Source organism: Octopus bimaculoides, chromosome 21 (assembly GCF_001194135.2).
Source record: "Octopus bimaculoides isolate UCB-OBI-ISO-001 chromosome 21, ASM119413v2, whole genome shotgun sequence".
NCBI classification, from domain to species: domain Eukaryota; kingdom Metazoa; phylum Mollusca; class Cephalopoda; order Octopoda; family Octopodidae; genus Octopus; species Octopus bimaculoides.
This window is the reverse complement of record NC_069001.1, coordinates 36,936,388-36,957,363: the sequence shown is the minus strand read 5'-3', so window position 1 is coordinate 36,957,363 and position 20,976 is coordinate 36,936,388. Positions and strand designations below refer to the sequence as shown.

The window sequence follows — 20,976 nt, the reverse complement described above, 5'->3', positions numbered from 1 at the left end:
ATGATGATAATACTAATAATAATAATAATAATAATAATAAGGATGATGATAATAATAATAATAATAATAATAAGGATGATGATAATAATAATAATAATAATAAGGATGATGATAATAATAATAATAATAATAATAATAAGGATGATGATAATAATAATAATAATAATAATAAGGATGATGATAATAATAATAATAATAATAATAATAAGGATGATGATAATAATAATAATAATAATAATAATAACAATAATAATAATAATAACAACAACAAGAACTCAGAATGTAAGGATTAATGAAATGCTGCTAAGCCTTTTGTCTGGTGTGCTACCGATTCTGCCAGCTTGCTGCCTTAATAATAATAATAATAATAATCCTTTCTAGTAAAGGCGCATGGCCTGAAATTTGGGGGAGGGGGCTAGTCGATTACATTGACCCCCAGTGTTTCACTGGTACTTAATTTCATCAACCCCAAAAGGATGAAAGGCGAAGTTGACCTTGGTAGAACTTGAATTCAGAACGTAACAACAGGCGGAATACCACTAAGTATTCTACCCGGCCTGTTATCAATTTTGCCAGCTCACCACTTTAATAATAATAATAATCATCATCTTCATCATCGTCGTTTAATGTCCGCTTTCCATGCTAGCATGGGTTGGACGATTTGACTGAGGACTGGTGAAACTAGATGGCTACACCGGGCTCCAATCTGATTTGGTAGAGTTACTACAGCTGAATGCCCTTCCTAACGTTAACCACTCCAAGAGTGTAGTGGGTGCTTTTACATGCCACTGGCACGAAGGCCAGTCACGCAGTACTGGCAACGGCCATGCTCAAAATGGTGTATATTACGTGCCACCTGCACAAGAGCCAGTTTGGCGGCACTGGCAACGATCTTGCTCCAATGTCTTTACATGTGCCATCCGGCACAAGTGCCATTGACGGTTTCACTTTCGCTTGCCCTAATAGGTCTTCGCAAGCCGAGTTTCGTTTCCAAGGGGAACATTAGAAACCAGGTTGGAGAAATTGAGATTGACACGAGGTTAGAACATGTTCAGAAAATTGCTTTATTGAGGAGAGTGAGAATTTTGAGATTAGTGCCATGATGTTAAGTATCGTGGAAAGAGACCCTGTGAAATCCTTGATAACAGGTTGTTATCTGCTCTTAGAGAATTAACTGGAGCAAGTGAAATGGAAACAGCAGTAGTAGTAGTAGTAGTGGTAGCAGCAGAAGTGATAATAACAATGATTACAAAACAGTCATCAACAAGTGGATATAATTGTGTGCTTTTAATGGTTGGCAATGACTCTTATTACTATGTAATTATGGTGAAAGTAGGCCAAAACTGGTTCGCCAAACAATTTTTGGTATGTAGAAATGAAAACATGTAAACTACCCTACCCTCAGCTCAATCATTGAATTTTTTTTTTATTAACAAAATCTTTGGGCCTGATGTGACTGGTTTAAATGCTAAAGGTTTAGCCGTTTAGCATTCAAACCAGCTACATCTGGCCTGGACCAAATATTCTGCCTGTTTTGTGTCCAAACCAGCCAGATGCAACCTCTCACATCTATCCTACAATGTCATTCTAAAAATAAAGCAATCATATCATTGAAATCGGCGGTGGCGGGGGTGGCGGCAGCAGCAGTGTTGTTGCTCATTGAAACTGTTACAGACTCTCAAATGACAAAGAAACATGTTGGAGAGGCAATGTTGTTTAAAGACTAAAAATAAGTCTGCATTATTACCAGAGAGTGTAATAACAAAGATAATTTATTGCCGCAATAAAATAGAAAGAAAAGGAAACATAAAGTCGTTGACGTGTCTTTATTTCTGTTTGTATGATTTTGTTGAATTTCATCAATCATCACCTTGACCATCATCATCATCACCATCACTCATCATCACCATCACTCATCATCACCATCACTCATCATCATCACCATCATCATCATCACCATCAATCGTCATGATCATTATTTGATATCCACTCTTACATGCATAGGTCAAATGGAATTTTGTGGTGTTAGATTTCCTGCGGCTAAGATACTTTCCTTGTCACCAATCCTCAACGCGTCTCCAAGGAACGTAATGTTTCCCCAATGGACAACATTGCTAGTATGGCAGGGATGTTCTTTTACAACCATCACACACATGATGTCAAGACAAAAACACATACACACACACAAATGCACATGTGCATGCTGCACATAAACACATACGAATGCATGTGAGTGCATGCATGCATGTGCAAGTGAGCGCGCACACACACACACACACATACACACACACACAGAGCAACATTCTTCTTTCAGTACCAGTCTACCACATTCACCCATAGGGCTTTGGTCAGCCCCAGGAGAAGGCATCAATAGAAGCCACTTGCTCAAGATGCCATGCAGTAGGACTGAACCCAAAACCACATGGCTGGGAAGCCAGCTTCTTTACCTGGCAGCTTCACCTGTGCTTGATTACGTTGTATTTATTTTTGTTTTGTATGATTTCACTGAACATGTAGTGTTTATTTCTGTTGACCAAATGCTTCCACATAACCTCGCAGCCCTTGGTACCTACTTACACTTCTCACCTCACCTTTTGTTTCTTTCAGCACGGCTGCAGTTCAATGACACCTGGCTACTCTGGTTATGCACTGTTACCTGCTCTGCACCTTTTTGACGAATGACTTCTAACACAAACTTTCTCATATACTTCATCTTCATTTTCTGATTTGTCCACCACATCACATTTGCAGGTATTACACACAAGAAATTGTTGCTTTTTCTTTTGTATTTCGTAATATTACATATTATTATTGTTATTGTTGTTGTTTCATCCCTGAATCAGTCCCTGGTAGACCAGGCTTTTAATTAAAAGCATTTACGCTATTATCATCCTATCATTGTTTTAAATAAGCATTTTTTTTTGTCATTTTATTTCTAACAAAAATATTTGTCATATTTCTAACAAAATACACCCTACCTCTGTGTGTGTGTGTATTTCACCACCACCACCACCACCACCACCATCATCATCATTATTCAGATTAATTAAAAAAAACAAGAAAAGAAAAATCTCCCAGTAATTTAGTAACAATTTAGTAAAATCCTTTTGTTGCTATTAAGCTGGTTTTGGGTATTTTATATAAAACTATGAGCTGTCTTCCATAAAATGTTAAATGTTGATGGTTAATATGACTATAATTAGATATTTTTCATTATAAAAATAGAAGCAACTGTAGCATGGAGAATACATTATTACCCATTTAAAAACATACAAAGACTCTTAAGTTCACTTCAAACATTTGTTATTGAACTGCACTCTGGTTGCAATCCTGTCAGTGACCATGTTGCGGTTGTGCAATAAAAATGTCGACACCAAATAATGAATATTTAATTGAATTTAACAGTCTTTGTGTGTTTTTGAATGGTTAATATGTGTGTATTACATGCTGGAATTGCTTCATTTTAACACTTGCTATTTTGATAGAAAGTTTTAATTCATAGAACTAGGGGTGATCTCAGGCAGGTTCCTACCAAAAGGGTTCACCTGGTGTTGTTGCTATTTAGTTCCAGGTATGTTCTTATCAAAGAGACTTGTGGTCAGCAGTGCTGCAACAATGACCAGGCTATTATTTTTTGTTACCTCAGGGACCTCCTTGTCCAATATGTCCTTCCTATTTTTTAAGTGTCGAGGTTTGGTTCTTATCTCCAGCAAATGGAATAACTACATAGAACATTGAAGCCATTGGTTTAATGCAGTGTGTAAACACATACACGCACGCATGCACACTCAGACACACACACACACACACACACACACACACACACAGTGTGGAGAAAAGTTATGGTCTCCATAATTGTAAACACTGGAAGGAGGACAATGAACAGACAAACACAATGGTGAAGGTCATTTGTTTCTGGTTGCATAATGTAACATGGTTTCATTATAGTGCCATAAATTCATTCATCGAGTGCTTATTAACCCTAAGCTAAGTCTGATTGAGCAAACCTATAATCAAAAGACATTCCAACTGTGATCATCCCAACTTTATTATAAAGGTATCTGGGACCATATGATCCAAGGTTCTTCCCCCTTAAGATGAGGTGTGAGTTCAATGGAAATTAGTAGAGGTTTCCTTGTAGGTTTAACACTTATTATTTTGCCCAAGTCAATTCTTTTTTTTTTAGCTTACCTCTAGTTAACAGCACTCCAGCCATGGCCATCCAATCTTTTTTTCCAGCTGTAAATACATCTAGGTATACATTATAGAAATTTATCTTTCTGTTTTTTTGCAAACAATAAGGTGTAATTTGATTTGAGGGTGATTTGGCTGTTATGTCTAGCATGTCGTAACTACATAAAAGGATCCCCTCTCCTTCACTGAGGCACATTGTAACTGTTGGTGCATTGAGTAATGTTTGTTGTTTTATATATAAATACATGAATGTGTCTTGTCTATTGAAGCCTTGTCAAGTTGCATTTATTAACTGACAACTTGAAAGCATAATTTTCAATTATTTTTTCCCATCCTCTTCCAACACCACCACCACCACCACCACCACCACCTATAACATTCTTGGGTGGCAGATACAGTTATGAAAATATTACCTTCCCCCCCTACATCCCTTTTAAAAACAGGGAGTGTAGGAGCTTGAATGCTAGAATGGAACAGGAATAATAAAATTGTATGTATGTCAATCAAAAGGGAATTGAATTATAAAATGGAGTTGAGCCAAAAGGACAAAGAAAAGAAAAAATCCCAACAAAAGAAAAGTTGGTGGGTGGGGATGGGGAGTGTGTGTGTGTGTGTGTGTGTGTGTTATGTATTGATTGACTCTTGAGGCGTGGAATAAACTAGTTTATTCTTATGAAACAATACAAAACAAAACACACACACACATACATATATAAGCAGAGAAATGGGTGCATAAGGTCATAGAGGTAGTCAGAATGTGTGATAAAATACTGAAGTAGGCTAGTCTTGCAGAATAGTACAGCAATAATTATCTCTGCCTATGCCCCACAAGCAGGCCTACCAAATGAACAGAAGGACTACTTTTATGATATTCTTCTGCAGGCTACCTCAAAGACAAGTGACAATGATTTCATCTTCGTGGTTGGGGATTTCAATGGGCATGTCAGATGGCAGTGTGGTATCTTCCATGGTGTACATGGGGGCCATAGAATTGGTTCCCGAAGTGAAGAGAGAACAAGGCTACTGGAGTTCTGTGATGCAAATAACCTATTGATCTGCAACACCAACTTGAGGAAGCCAGCCAGCCAGCTGATAACCTACCAATCAGGTGACTGTGCTAGCCAGATTGATTAGATTCTCAATAGACAGCAGGATGCATGGTTGCTCCTAAATACAAAGACCCTCTCCGGTGAAGAATGCGTCTCCCTGGCATAGATTAGTCATTAGTGACTTTAGACTCCAGGCCAGAAGAATGCCAAGAAGCAGACCAGTCTGGAAAAGAAGGATTTGGAAGCTTAAGGACCCTTCGTATGGTCAGAGATTTAGGGACATCCTAATTGAGAAATTTGATGAGAGGGAGGAGGAGCTACAGGCTTGTGGCATAGAGGGCAACTGGGAATTCCTGTGGGACAGCTTGCTGAGTGCCACAGACCAAACCTGCAACTGGGTGATGTGGTGGTGGAATGATGCTATAGGCAGAACCATCAGAGCAAAGAAACAGGTCTGGAAAACCTGGAAGAGTGGGGGTAGCAAGGAACTGTATTAGATAGCCAGAAAGGAAGCTAGGAGACAGGTATATGTAGCAATGGGAGAAGCAGAAAAGAAGAAGTTTGCTTATGTTCAGCAATGTGAGGACCAAAGACTTGAAGTGTTTCAGATTGTAAAACTGCATATGAGAGAAAATTCTGATGTCACAGGAGAGAAATGTGTCTGCATGGATGCTGGTGCACTTGCATTTAATGATTCTGCAAAGAAAGAGGCTTGGAAATGCCATTATGAAAGAATGAATGAGAGGAGGATAGTTTGCAAAATGTTGACTCAATTGAGGGACCAGCCATCCAAATCGACAGTACCTTAGTAGATAAAGCAATTAAGGATATGAAGACAGGGGAAGCCCCCAGCCCATCAGGTATCGCCACTGAGATGCTTAAAATATCAGGCAGTGTGGGTTATGGTCTAGTCACCCATATTGTAAATTAGGTGGTTCATGAAGGAATCATACCCAATGACTGGCGTAGTAGCACCATAGTCAACTGCTACAAAGGTGAAGGTGATGCCTTCGATAGAAATAATTACAGAGGTATAAAATTGCCGGATCAGGTTTTAAAGTGAAAAGAGAGGAGAAAGGGAAAGATGTATGTACGTGTATATGAAATGGACGTGAATGAAAGAGAGAGAAAAGAGAAAGAGAGAGTGAGAGTGAGTGAAGGGGTGTGTTGTCATGTATACGTACATACATCAATACATATGCATACATTTTTTTTTGTATGTGCATATGTGTGTGTGAGAGAGAGAGATTGAGTGAGTGAATGAATGTGTGTTCTCATGTATGTATAAGTGGATCTCTCTCTCTCTCTCTCTCTCACATGCACACACAAGTCCATTTCATATACACGTTCATACATCTTTCACTTTCTCTTCTCTTTCACTTTCTCCTCTCTTTCACTTTATAACAGAAGTAACAGGTGATTTTCAGGATAAAAATTGTTAAAAAAAAAAGGCTTCTATTCATGTAAATTGATTACTATTGTTTGGATAGTTCCAATTAAATAAGAGCAGAAGTAAGTTTAAATATATATACATGCATAAGTACCGTGAATTCCCATTCTACAAACTGGCAAACAATTCCCTGAATACTATACTGGGCAACGCTGGGTAGTAAGTTTAGTATATGTATATATATATACACACACACACACACACACATGCACACACACGCACATGCACACACACACACACACACACACACATCTTTTTTATCTTTTTACTTGTTTCAGTCATTTGACTGTGGCCATGCTGGGGCACCATCTTGAAGAGGTTTTAGTTGAACGAATAGACCCAATGCTCTTTTTTTTAAAACCTAGTACTTATTGTATCAGTGTCTTTTGCTGAACTGTTAAGTTACAGGGGATGTAAACAAACCAACCCTGGTTGTCAAGTGTTGGTGGCGGAAAACACAGGCACAAAGACACACACATATATGTATACATGACAGGCTTCTTTCAGTTTCCATCTACCAAATCCACTCCCAAGACTTTGTTTGGCGTGAGGCCATAGTAGAAGACACTCGCCCAAGGTGTCACACTGTGGGACTGAACCTGCAACCATGTGGTTGGGAAGCAAACTTCTTAACGCACAGCCACACTTGTGTCTATTTATGCATTTTGTAAAAAGATTTTAAATTAGGTATTATTATATAAAGCCATTAAAGAACAAAAACAAAGATATTAACACAGACCTTATGGAAGGAAGCTTTTGTGTGAGTGCTTTCACAGGATATTTTTGTTTTCATATAATTTATAGTTAGTTTATGAAAATCTCTTTTCAAATGTTGTGACTGTATCAAAAAATTTTTCCAAAAATTCTTCACACAAAGCCTTTACCACTTCTTTATTTTCTGTCAGAAATGTGTTCTCAGAAAGGAATCCTTGCCTTGATACTCAAGGATTTATTGAAGTCCTGTACTAGAAGCTGTCTTAATTATCAGGTAAGTGTACACACTTATTTGCTTTTCATTCTTTAGTTCTACTTAAGTTAGTTATTTGTTTATATTTTATATTTTACTTGTTTCAGTCATTAGACTGTGGCCATGCTGGAGCACCGCCTTGAAGGATTTTTACTTGAATGAATCGACCCATTTATTTATTTATTTATTTTGTTTTCTAAGCCTGACACTTATTCTCTCTGCCTTTTTTGCTGAACCGCTAAGTTATGGGCACATAAACACAAAAACTGCTTAGCAGGGACATGGAATGCTTTCTCAAAGACTGCTCTCAACTAATGCAGGACTGAGATGGATGGTGTGCATGAGTTGAAAATGTCCAAGCAAGCTTGACCAGATGATGAAAGAGGAAATATATATTTTCTACATCAGTGGGTTCAGTCTGGGCTAACGTCTAAAGCTGACCAAAAACCTTGTGAGTGGATTTGGTCGATGGACACCAAAAGAAGCCTGTTGTATGTGTGTGTGTGTGTATGTTTGTGTTTTCTTCCTCACCACCACCAATATCAATTTGTTTTTGTTACTTGGTATTCAACAAAAGAGACAGAACAAGTACCAGGCTTAAAAAAAAGATAAGCACCGAGATTGATTTGTTTGACTAAACCTTCAAAGGCTGCGCTCTGGCATGACTGCATTCTAATGATCGAAACCAATGAAAGGTAAAATGTATATTGATTTTTTTGTGATTTTACATAAACTAATGTACCATTTAAATATTAATGTAATACTTGAAACAATTGTTATGACATTGATTTGTTTATCTTGTCTTTTTGTAAACAAGGTGGATTTGAAACTCAAGGCTGCATCAGTAAGTATCGACTTCTTTGTATATTGACTGTTTTTTTTAAACTAAACATTTGTTGTTCAGATGTCCTCTTTTCTCTTTACTGTTCTTTAATTGCTTCTCAATCTGAGTGTTGACCCTTTTGTTACCATATTTCAGTTGAAATACACTGTCCTTGTTTCAAATAATTTTCAAAATAGCGACAAATTTAGTCAAATAACTTTCTCATTATCAGTCTGAGGCTGAAAACATAAAATAACATGAAAGTTCAATGAAAGGTTATAATTAGCATCACTTTAACCCTTTTGTTACCAAATTTCTGTTGATATACTTTGTTTTAGTTTGTTTGGAAAATATTAAGGAATTTACTAAAATAATTGTCTTTATTAAGTTTATATTGGAAACTGAGTTAAAATGAAATTAAAACCTTCCTTTAATAGAAGGTTTTAATTTAGATCACTTTAAAATAGGAAATTTATATTATAGAACCAGGGGCAGTTGCTGGCAGGCTGGTATCAAAAGGGTTGAACAGATAAATATAAATTGTAAATAGAACACCGGAACTGTGATAAGCATTACTGCTGTTGTTTATTCCCAGCTCAGGGCTAAACTCTTTTGTTGGTGTATTTCTGTTGAATTACACTGCATTGTTCCTCTTACTTTTGGAAATAATGAAGAATTTACCAAAACAACATTGTCCTTCTGATACGAGTGTTTGGAATGTAAATTAACAAAATGAACGTGAAATTTTGATGGAAGGTTTTTAATTTAGATCACTTTAAAACATGATCATAGAAGAAGTGGTAGTCTCAGGCAGGTTGTTACCAAAAGGGGTGAAGCTAGATTTAGAAAAGGGACAATCTTGTTTATGATGGCTCCCATCTGAAGATATAACAATGATTTCTTTTGTTAACCTTTTTGTTACCACATGGTTCTGGGCTCAGTCCCACTGCGTGACACCTTGGGTAAATGTCTTCTACTATAGCCTCAGGCTGGTCAAAGCCTTGTGAGTGGATTTGGTAGATAGAAACTGAAAGAAGTCTGTCATATATATATATATATATATATATATATATATATATATATGTATGTATGGCTTTGTGGCTGTGTTTGTCTCCCACTATTGGTTGACAACCAATGTTGGTTGTGTTTATGTACCTGTAACTTAGCAGTTTGGCAAAAGAAACTGATAGAGTAAATACTAGGCTTACAAAGAATTAGTCCTGGGGTCGATTTCTTCAACTAAAACCCTTTAAGGTGGCGCTCCAGCATGACCACAGTCAAATGACTGAAATATGTAAAGGAATAAAAAAGTGTGTGTGTGAGTGTGTGTGTGTGTGTGAGTGTGTGCGTGTATTTGGCTGTAATTTTTTATAAGATAAGTAATTTTGTTATACTTGAAAATAGAAAGTAATAGCAAACGAAGGTTTAACCACACATTTCAAAATGTATGTAACATCAGACTGTCTTGTGAGTGAAGTTTATTGTAATTGCTGTTGGATTCTGCATGATGTTTCTTTGTCTTTTTTTAAAATTATTTCTATTTATTTATATATTTAGAAAATAATGTAAATTGATGTATTTGTGAAAATGCTGTTAAATAAACTTCAGATGCTTGAAAAGTATAAAATAACATAAAATCAAAACACTCTACTAATATTTATGTATATATAATATAATGTAATGTTTGTATGCAAATGTGTTTATATGAAGGACGATCATTGTGACAGTCATGTGTACATATATGAAAAAAAAAAATATAATGAATGTGATGGATGTTATATAAAAAATAGGTTTATATGAAACACTGAAAACACAATAGTGACATATATAAACCATTTTAAGAAATATAGGACATATATAGACTGATAAAGCCCCGTCCCCTACTCAAAAGCTGGAAAACACTATAGCAATCTTCTACCATTGTTTGAGGTTGACCAAAGTCTTGTGATGTTTAGATGGTGCAAAAGCTCGTTGATCTGTTATGTATGTGTGTACATATGTGTGTGTGTGCATATACAAGGGTGGTGGTGGTGAAAGATTCCTAGCTTTGAGGGTATTGCGAAAGGCCCAACCTTCTGAGTTCTTTTACAGGGCTTAGGAAAAGTGAAGGGTTGTTGCAACAAGTGTGTGAGTCTGAGAGGAGAATGTGTTGAATAAAATCATAATTAACTGATCTTCTTTCATTTTTTTTTACCCAAAGCCAGGAACTTTTCAGCACCACTTCATCTCTCTCTCTCTCTCTCTCTCTCTCTATATATATATATATATATATATACATACATACATACTTGTATGTGTGTATAGATCACTTTAAAATAGGTAGGTTATATTATACATACACACACACACACACACACACACACACAAAGTGTGTATATAATATATGAAATTCTGTGGCTTAGTGGCTAGGGTCAAGGTTTTGGCTCCTGGACTGGGTGATGTGTTTTGTCATGGAGCAAAGCATGTTATTTCATGTTGCTCAAGTCTAGCTGTTGTAAATGAATACCAGCTGAATTCTGCTGCACCTCTGTCTGTCTCCAACTGTCATATCCAAGCTGATTTAATTTACACACACACACACACACAAGTGAATAAACAGAAGAAACTAGCACTAAACACACTTGATAGGAGTTACATATATTTTTAAAAGCAGTTCAACTCAGCACCCTGTCGACAACCTGTCCAAACATGTGGGACTAAAACTAAAAAAAAAAAACAACAAAACAAAACGAAGAAAATAGCTGGTGTTTCTTTGTTAGCATTAAAACAATGTAACCTTAGCTAACGAATAGACACTTAACACCTAGAGGCCTTCTGGAATTTCTCTCAAAACTCCTGATCTATTCCTAGCTTCTAATGAGATGGGCGTTTCCTACATGTTCATGAAAACTTCAGTCATGTGGAGCTGAGTCAAACTGTTATTAAATGTGTTTGTATGTACATACACACACAACCACACACACGTATATGTGTGTGTGTGTGTGTGTGTATATATATGTGCATGTGTGTACACATACATACATATATATGTGCACATACAAATACAGGGTATTTGGGCTAAATTTGACATTTATATAAAAGGAAAATAAAAAACACAATATCCCATCTAAAAATAAAAGGTTTTTTTTTTTTTAAATCAAAAAATGTCAACTGGATTATGGCTGGGTGATAACATTTTAATCAAAGTAGTCACCCTTAGCTTCCACCATGGCCTCAAGATGCCTCCAGGACCTGCACATGCATTCCTTGCTGTGTCCCTTGGAAGATCATCAAACACTTCCTTGACCTTATCCACCAGTTTGGTCTTGGTGTTGCAGGCAGAGTGGTTAGTTGGGTTTCTCAACTGTGCCCCTATATAAAAATCCATGGGTACAATTGGGGGAATTAGGAGACCAGAAAGAAGAGCTGGTGAAATTGTAGAAATTGTCCAGCAACCACATCTGGCTCTTTCCAAGAGTATGGCAAGGGGCTGAATCCTGCTGCCACACATGTGGCCTTCCGGTAGCAACCCTTCCCAGCCAGGGTTTGACCAGTCTTCAGCAGCTACACATGGCCATCTGAATTAAGCCTAAGGCCTTATTCAAAGATGTGGGCTGGCATGACATCACTCTTACTGGAGACATACCCAAAGACCATCATAGTTTGGGGGAATTTATTGATACGGTTGAGTTTCAAGTTTGATGCTAGTCTTCAGCCATTTTGAATTTGAATGTACACACACACACACAGGAGCTGTTTAGCTCAATGGATTGAGTGCTCGGCTGGTATTTGAGAGGCACAGAGCTGTGGCTTGCTGGCCACTTTTTATCCAACTCATGCCAGCATGGAAAACCATGGTTAAATGACCACACACACACACGCATGCACGCATGCACACACACACACACACACACACACACACACACACACAGCTGTAATAGAAGACACTTTGCTCAAAGTGCTGCTTGGTGGGACTGAACCTGAAACTGCATGGTTGCAAAACAAATTTCTTAACCACACAGCCATGCATGTGCCTAGGGCAAGATTTGTTGATGCAAATCCTTCTAATTGCTGTCAGTTTTGAAAAGCAATTGCTATTAAGGTGATGATGTTGATTAACGACAGATGTCGCATGTGGTTTTTTTCTTTTTCTTTTAATCAATTTAGTAAGACAACGCATATCTAACTGCTGTTAAAACAATATATAAATTTGTTGTTCAGTCTCTTAGTTACGTTTTAACATAAATTTTAGCAGATTGTAGCGACTTGATTTTAAAGTTTTCAGCTATAAGACCATATCTCGAGTTTTATCTCTTCACCAACGAGATATATTACATACAAGTACTACATACATACCCACACACGCGTGTGTGTGTGTGTGTGTGTGTGTGTACAAATAGCTGATTGAGTCAAAAGTTTTTTTGTATTCCGAGCTTTAATTAAAAGTTCAAACAAATTACATACGTAAAGTGTCTATTCATCAGAATATTTGTATTCTGATGTCTGTTGCCAATGTTGTGCTAGAAGCTCAATTCCATGTTTTTACTATTTGGTTGGTTCAGAGGCAAATAAACTCCTTGCACCCATTTTCAACCTCATCCACATTGTCGAACCTCCATGCAGGAAATAAGCCATGGCTCAGAAAAGGTGGGAGGTAATTTGATGGTGCAAAGTCTGGACTGAAGGCAGGGTGAGGCAGCAGTTCCCGCCTCAAATTCCTCAAGTTTTCACTTGCTCACATTGCTGGGGCCATTGTCATGCTGTAAGAGTGCACATCTTCAGTTGACCAATGCTGGGTAGCAGGCTTTCGTTGAGCATAAAGGTTAGAGTTCACAGTATGACCATCTGAAACAAGCTCAAAGTGCAAAATCCCTGAAATTCCACCATCACAAAACACGACCTTCTGTTCAAACCACCCTTGTTTGATGGCAGATTCTGAATCCTACCAGAGCAAATCCATTGGTTTCTCTTATTAGGATTATGAAAATAGATCCATTTTTCATCTCCATTTACAATTCAACACTAAAAACAGGCAAATGACTGAAACAAGTAAAAAAATAAAAGGATAAAAGAATAACCAGAAATGGCTCTGACGAAAGTAACATTAATTTTCTTAGGTCATCCAATTTTCCTCACTTGATCAATAGACCAATTTGAGTAAACCTATCAATAACGTACCTATAATGACTACTGGAAACAGCTGTAAGCCAAATTTGCTCCAACAAAGGAAAAATATGTAATGACCATTATTTCTAACTTGTTTCTTATATATCGGAGATGTACTTGCATAGCAAGCGACCTGATCTGAGATTGTGTGCTGAAAGAAAAACAATTGCAGCGTGGAAAGTATTTATAAGCCATGAAATACTGCTAAGCATTTTGCCTGGCATACTAACGTTTCTGCCAGCTTACCGCCTTAAAATTTAAGTAATATTATTAGCCTGGTGTGCCAACAGAGAGCTTATGAAGTATTTTCCCCAGATTGATAATCCCTCACTGTTTGTTCTATATATATACATGTGTGTGTGTGTATATATAATGACATGAGCCAGAATGGAGAAGTTATATCTTTATTAAATAATTCCACCAAAGAATACCAGTGATTGTTTCTATTGTTTCAAGATATTTAGATATATTCTCAGTCATTTCAAAATATCCAAAAGTTAATGCTGAACTAACATTATCAAAGTAATTCCAAATGGGTTACATTTAAAATGAACTGAAGGCATTTGGAAAGAATGTTGAGAAGAAATATAATATTCTAAGGAAAAGCAGGTTAGTATTTAAACGTATAATGATGTCAGCAGACAAGGAAAAAATAAATATATTTTCAGATATTTTGTATTTTTATTTATTTAAATATGCTGACACAATAGAAAAATGATCATTGGTATGTATAATCATCAAATAAAATCTGATTTCTCCATTCAAGTTCATGTTGTTGTATACTCTGGATTTCTTGAAATTCTTTTAAACAGTATTTGGAGTTACTTATCATATGCAAGGAATTACTTGGGATGTTAATTCGATTTGAATTTATTGGTATCTGATGGATTGATATGGTTAACCAAGTTTGCTTAATCAATGAGTACTTTCTAAGAATGGTGCCATGTAAAAGCACCTATGCTGGTACCATGTTAAAAGCACCCAGTGCACTCTGTAAAGTGGTTGGCATAAGAAAGGGTGTCCAACCATAGAAACCATGCCAAAACAGACAAAACTGGCCGTAACTGGCCAGCTCCTGTCAAACCATCCAATGCATGCGAACATGTAGAATGGACATTAAATGATGATATGAATATATCAATCATCATATATATCGGTACAGGAATGGCTGTGTGGTAAGTAACTTGTTTACCAACCACATTGTTCCGGGTTCAGTCCCACTGCATGGCACCTTCGGCAAGTGTCTTCTACTATAGCCTCGGGCTGACCAAAGCCTTGTGAGTGGATTTGGTAGATGGAAACTGAAAGAAGCCCATATATATGTGTGTATGTGTGTGTGTGTGTGTATGTTTGTGTGTCTGTGTTTGTCCTGCCAACATTGCTTGACAACTGATGCTGGTGTGTTTACATCCCCGTAACTTAGCGGTTCGGCAAAAAAGGCTGATAGAATAAGTATTAGGCTGACAAAGAATAAGTCCTGGGGTTGATTTACTCGACTAAAGGCTGTGCTCCAGCATGGCCACAGTCAAATGACTGAAACAAGTAAAAGAATAACAGAATAGGTGAGGATAGTAGGCATGAACACCAAATTGAAAATAGCAAGTTTGGCAGTTTTTTTTCCGGCCGCATCAAATGCTGGAGCTGGTACATTATTGTGAAACCCTCTTACATACACCTAATTGAAGGACATATAAGATCTTGCTTATTTTAAAAGAGTCTGTGAATTTGGGTGAGTTTTAGTCTGCATTCTTTGAGTTCTTAGATTCAGATTAATATGTTTTTGTTTTTGAAATGATGTATTAGTAAAATAGCAAAGATTGTTTTTCAAATATATCATGTGAATTAAAAACATTAAATTGAAAATTTTTGGAAAAATTTTTGCAGAAGAAAATGTATCTGCTTTGAATTTTTAAAATTTCATGAAAAAATTTTTAAAAAATAGAAAAAAATATAAGCTGAAATGATTCTTTCTACAAGTTATGTTCTTTGTAGGCTCACACATAGCTGAAGCCCAACTTAGACTTGGACAGAATTTGAATGAAGGTTGGAAGCAAAAAGCATGGTTTTGAGAAGTTTTGCTAGATATGTAGTAATGGTTCTGAGTAGAAAACTAAGTAGAAATGTTGTTTTTTCATTTGTTATCCTTGTACCCAAACACTTCAAATGTCATTGTTTTTCTTTGGCTCTTTTCAGTTGGTCATGTATAGACTGCTATCTTTTCATTGGTCCTTTTGACACGACTAAATATATAGACACTACATGTAAGTAGGGAGACCAATAATTCTTTCTAATTTTGGTATGAAGTCAGCAACTTTGAGAACAAGGTGCAAGTAGATTGCATTGACTGGTTCTTTATTTTCTTGACCTGGAAAAGACGGAAAGTAAAGTCGGTCTCAGCAGCATTTGAACTGAGAACATAAAGAATCAGGAGAAATGTCACCAGGCATTTTGTCTGATTTGCTAACGATTCAGTCAGCTAACTACTGCCTTAACGATCCTTCCTACTATAGGCACAAGGCCTGAAATTTTGGAGAGAGGAGGCTAATTGGTTGTATTGATCCAGTGCTCAACTGCTACTTTTTTCATTGATCCCAAAAGGATGAGAGTCAAAGCTGGCTTCAGAGGAATTTGAACTCAGAACATAAAGACATGAAATGCTGCTAAGCATATTGCCTGGCATGCTGATGATTCTGTCACTTTGTCACCTTTAGCTGCTTTAATAATAATAATAATAATAATAATAATAATAATAATAATAATAATGGTTTCAAACACTAGTACATAGTTAGCAGTTTTGAGGGTTGGGAGCAAGTCAATTACTTTAACCCTTTTGTTACTGTATTTCTGTTGAGATGCTCTGTGTTTCCTTTCAATTAATTTTAAATATAACAAAGAATTTAGTAAAATAACTTAGTTATCATTAAGCTAGTGTTAGGAACATAAATTGTGACTAAGGTTTTGGTGGAAGATATTAATTCAAAACTTTTGAAAACAAGACATTTGTTCTACAGAGCCAGAGGCGGTTTCAGGTGGGTTGATGTCAAAAGGGTTAAATGGTACTTCATCTTATCAATCCTGAAAGGATGAAAGGCAAAGTTGACTTTGAAGATATTTGAACTCATAACATAAAGAACCAGAAGAAATGATGCTTAGCATTTTGTCTGGTGCACTAATAACGCTGCTAGCTCACCAAATAATCCTTCCTACTATAGGTACAAAGCCTGAAATTTTGGGGGAGGGATTTAGTCAATTACATTGACCCCAGTACTTGACTGGTATTTCATAGACTCCAAAAAAATGATATGCAAAGTCAACCTTGGTGGAATTTGAACTCAGGATGTAAAGATGGATGAAACACCACTAAGCATTTTGTCCAGGGTGCTAATGATTCTGCCAGCTTGCTGACTTAATCTAGAGATTAATAGCTTAATAATGATTTCAAATTTTAGTATAGGGTCAACAAATTCAAGTGGGAGGGTAAGTTAATTCCAGTGATCCCTGTGCTCAACTGGTATTTATTTTAGTGACCCCAAAAAGTTGAAAGGCAAAGTCGACCACAGCAGAAAATGAACTCAATTAAGAAAGATGAAATGCCTCTAAGCATTTTGTTCAGGGGGCTAACGATTTAGTTATCCCCCTGGCTAGGTGTAGCCTTCCAGCTTGGCAGTTCCTGTCAAATTGCCCAACCCTTGCCAGCATCGAAAACGGATGTTAAATGATGATAATATCAAAAGATCTAATGTAAAGATGGCAGCAGTCTGTATGTAAAAAGAACCAATGATAAAATGACACTCAAAAGTGTCTGCTATATGGCATAACACCAAAAGAAGAACCAAAATGTAGTTAGACTAGGTTTGATTCTTGATTATTCAGCGGTTCTATTCTTGAATTATTTCTGTTTGTTTAACGAAGCTTCTAGTGTTATGACTCTTCCAGTGTTTTTTTTCATTTTTCAATGATTTTTTTTTTTTCCTGTATTTTTCTATCACATGAAACTGCAACTTAGTCAAGCTTGTTCTAAATACTACACCATGTTGATAATCTCTATTTATCTATTCATTTTTCTCCTGTCAGTCTATCAATATTGTTCAATACATATTTTCTTTTTATTTTTTAATTTGTCTTTTCAGTTTTCCCGACTGACTTTGTTAAATGAACATTTTTCCGTGCTTTAGCAAATAAATAATAATTTTAAAAAAAGCGCTTGTTGCTAATGGTATAGTATATCTGTCTGATGATTAGTTTAGTCCATCTTAACACTAGTCTGCTATTGCTGCTCATCTAGTGACTCACTTGCTTCCCTTTATCTTAGATTATAGCTGTTTTTAAAGTTTACACCTCTAGAAATCCAGTTGCCTTTTAGTTGCTTATTTCAAATTTAATCTTAGATCCCTTTGACAGAAAGATTATTATTGTTATTATTGTTTTTCTTCTTTTGTAATGGCATGAGTACTCTTTTGCATGGTTCTCCATTGCTTTTCTAATCAAGAGTTGAATTGTAGGTTAGACTTTTGCTCTTCTGCACTCTCTGCTGAAAATTACGAAGTATTTCTTCTTTTTTTAAGTCACCTTGTATTACAATTCCTTTACTTTTTAGGTAAACTTCATTTAGAAATCTGTATTTCTTCGTAGTAGATGTTTGTTAAAGAAAAAAAAAAAAAAAGAAAATCTGAAAAGTAATTCCAGTCAAATGAATTCATCAATTTAGCTAACTTGTTAACTAGAAAATGTTATGCCATTAAATTGATGATATCTATTCCAGTCTTTGAATCATTGGCAGCAGGTATTGTATTTCACTGAATGACTGGGCTTATCTCTCACACAACGCATTATTTTTCCAACTGGGAGCTTTATATACAATTTCTCCATTTGTTTTTGTTTAAAATACATTATGTTAGAGTTTGACTTACAGGTTCTAGTTAAATCTTTTAGTCCAATTGCCTACATGTGGTATATTTACCACAATTGTCTAAATATGGTATCTTCACCACAATTGCCAACACATGGTGTATTTACTACAGTTGCCTACATATGGCATATTTACTGCAGCTGTATACATATTTGCTAAAATTGCCTACCTATAGCATATTTACTACAGTTGTTTGTATATGGCATATTTACTACTATTACCTACACATGGCATATTCATTATGGATGGTACCCTTTTATTCTAGAATTGTCATTGGCTTCACATCCTTGTTTTTCTGATGGGTTCATGTTTTTTTAGCCCAGGAATTGCAGATCTGGAATTTATTTACTAGACACCCATCAGTTTCTCAAACCTGTATCAAACTCATTTTTAGTGTCTATTCTCACTTGCTTTGCTAGAATATCATAGTCTGTAGGCACTAATACAGGTGTAATTACTGGGTTTGTTTTTTGTTTTAGATCAGTTTAGTAAACTGTTTATTACAGAAGAAAGTTGAAAAGGTATCTGGGGTAAAAAAAGCCACAACAACTCTGATTGATATAGAGGAGGGCACAGGCATGATTGTGTGGCTAAGTTTGCTTCCTATTCATATCGCAGTTGAGTACTGGGGTCGATGTAATGACTTAAGTACTCCTGAGTATGAATAAAAAATTTTTTTTTAAATGCACCCCTCTGCCAAGCCATGTCAAGCCAGCGTAGCAGAATAGGCTCATCAAACCAGTTAGATTCAAGCTCAGATTCATGGCCCCCCACATTGGACTCTGGTTGGTGGAGAGAACATGCTGGGCAATCCGGTCCAATCCAGCACTTACATTTACAACTGATCTTTTATTCATATTCATCACTCGACAGATTTGTTATCTGTGAAAAACTAATGGAAAGTTCCAGTGGTAAGAAGCTTACTTCTCAACCACCTGGTTCTGGGTTCAGTCTTACTGTGTGGCACCTTGGGCAAGTGTCTTCTGTTATAGCCTTGGGATGATCAAAGCCTTGTGAGTGGATTTGGGAGATGGAAACTGAAAGAAGTCTGTCATATATATATATATATGTTTGTCCCCCTCCACCATGCCTTGACAACTGATATTGGTGTTTATGTCCTCATAATGTAGCAGTCTGGCAAAAAAGACCGATAAAATAAGTAGTACCTGGCTTACAAAGAATAAGTCCTGGGGGCAATTTATTTGATTAAAACCCCTTAAGGTGGTGCTCCAGCATGGCTGCAGTTAAATGACTGGAACAAGTAAACAAATAAAGAATAATAGATGTGCAACCAGTTTATTGCACATGAATTCTAAAAGCAAAATCTACTGTCGATCTCCATGGGGCCATGTGGACCCCAGCTGAGATCCACTGCTTCAGCATTTAAACCAACATGACTGACGCCAATATTCTACCTATTTTATGTTCAAACTGGCCAGATCCAGCCTCTTTCACCTACCCTACAATGTCGTTCTAAATACAAATGATCACATCATGGAAAACTTGAAGCAGTCACATAAGGCATTGATTAATTGAAAACAATTTGCATAAGTAAACATCACAGAGTAAACCAAACGCTAATGGGCTAATCTTCTTTTCTATTAATTGGTGGATTTGTGTCAGAGCCATTTCCGGTTATTCTTTTATTTGTTTCAGCCATTTGACTGCGGTCATACTGGAGCACTACCTTTAGTCGAACAAATCAACCCCAGGACTTTTTCTTTGTAAGCCTTGTACTTATTCTATCGGTCTCTTTTGCCGAACAGATAAGTTACGGGGATGTAAACACACCAGCATCGTTTGTCAAAGTTGAGTGGTACCTTGATTTAATAGGGAAGTTCCTTTCTATAGCTTGACGAAATAAGAAGGGAAGGTTACTCTTTTACTTGTTTACCGTATGGAATAATCAACCAAATATTTTTTTATTAGGGTTGCGTGATTCTATGCAAGATTTATTACTAAAAAACCTGGCGTTACTTTTAAAAGGATGTAAAAATGAAGGGGAAGCACAGTTACTTCCCTTGGACTGTTTATTTTTTAGGCTTATGAAGGTAAGGAATATGGATTTTTTTGATAGAATTGGGTATTATTTAGATAATTAACCGTGTAAACATCGAAAAAAAAACAAACAAAAAACAAAGCACTCCTTCGCTTTTTTCAAATAGTATCTATCCCTCACCTAACAATAATTTCTGCAAATTATCCTTTATTTTTTTCTTTATTATTTATCCAACCTTTATTCCTCCAGTCAGTCTTTCTTCCCATCCTCTATCCATCCAATCTTGCCCGATCATTTCCCTTCTCTCTCTTTTTTCTTTGTTTTATCTTTCCCCCGTCCCTATTTATCTATACTTTCTCCTCATCTCGAAATATATTTCCTTAACGGCATTTTCACATTTTAGCGTTCCCTTCAATACATGGCTTTCCATATATGTATAC

General features: G+C 36.4%; 1 protein-coding gene across 9 annotated transcripts in view; it reads left to right on the top strand.

The window, feature by feature from the left end:
- LOC106884127 (divergent protein kinase domain 1A) overlaps window positions 1–20,976 on the top strand; it is a 55,936-nt gene that overhangs the window by 14,586 nt on the left and 20,374 nt on the right. For 3 of the 9 annotated variants that reach the window (XR_008266490.1, XR_001411203.2, XM_014935357.2), the window contains exons 2-4: window positions 2,608–2,751; window positions 7,599–7,681; window positions 8,478–8,504. Coding sequence is in view for 2 of the 9 variants with exons in the window: in XM_014935357.2 (XP_014790843.1) it covers window positions 7,601–7,681; window positions 8,478–8,504 (108 nt within the window). In the remaining 7 variants the exon portion in view is untranslated. Of the gene's footprint in view, window positions 1–2,607; window positions 2,752–7,598; window positions 7,682–8,477; window positions 8,505–15,620; window positions 15,672–15,821; window positions 15,890–17,758; window positions 17,845–20,976 lie in introns of all 9 variants that reach the window. The other 6 variants (XR_008266492.1, XR_001411202.2, XR_008266493.1 and 3 more) reach the window with 4 other exon arrangements.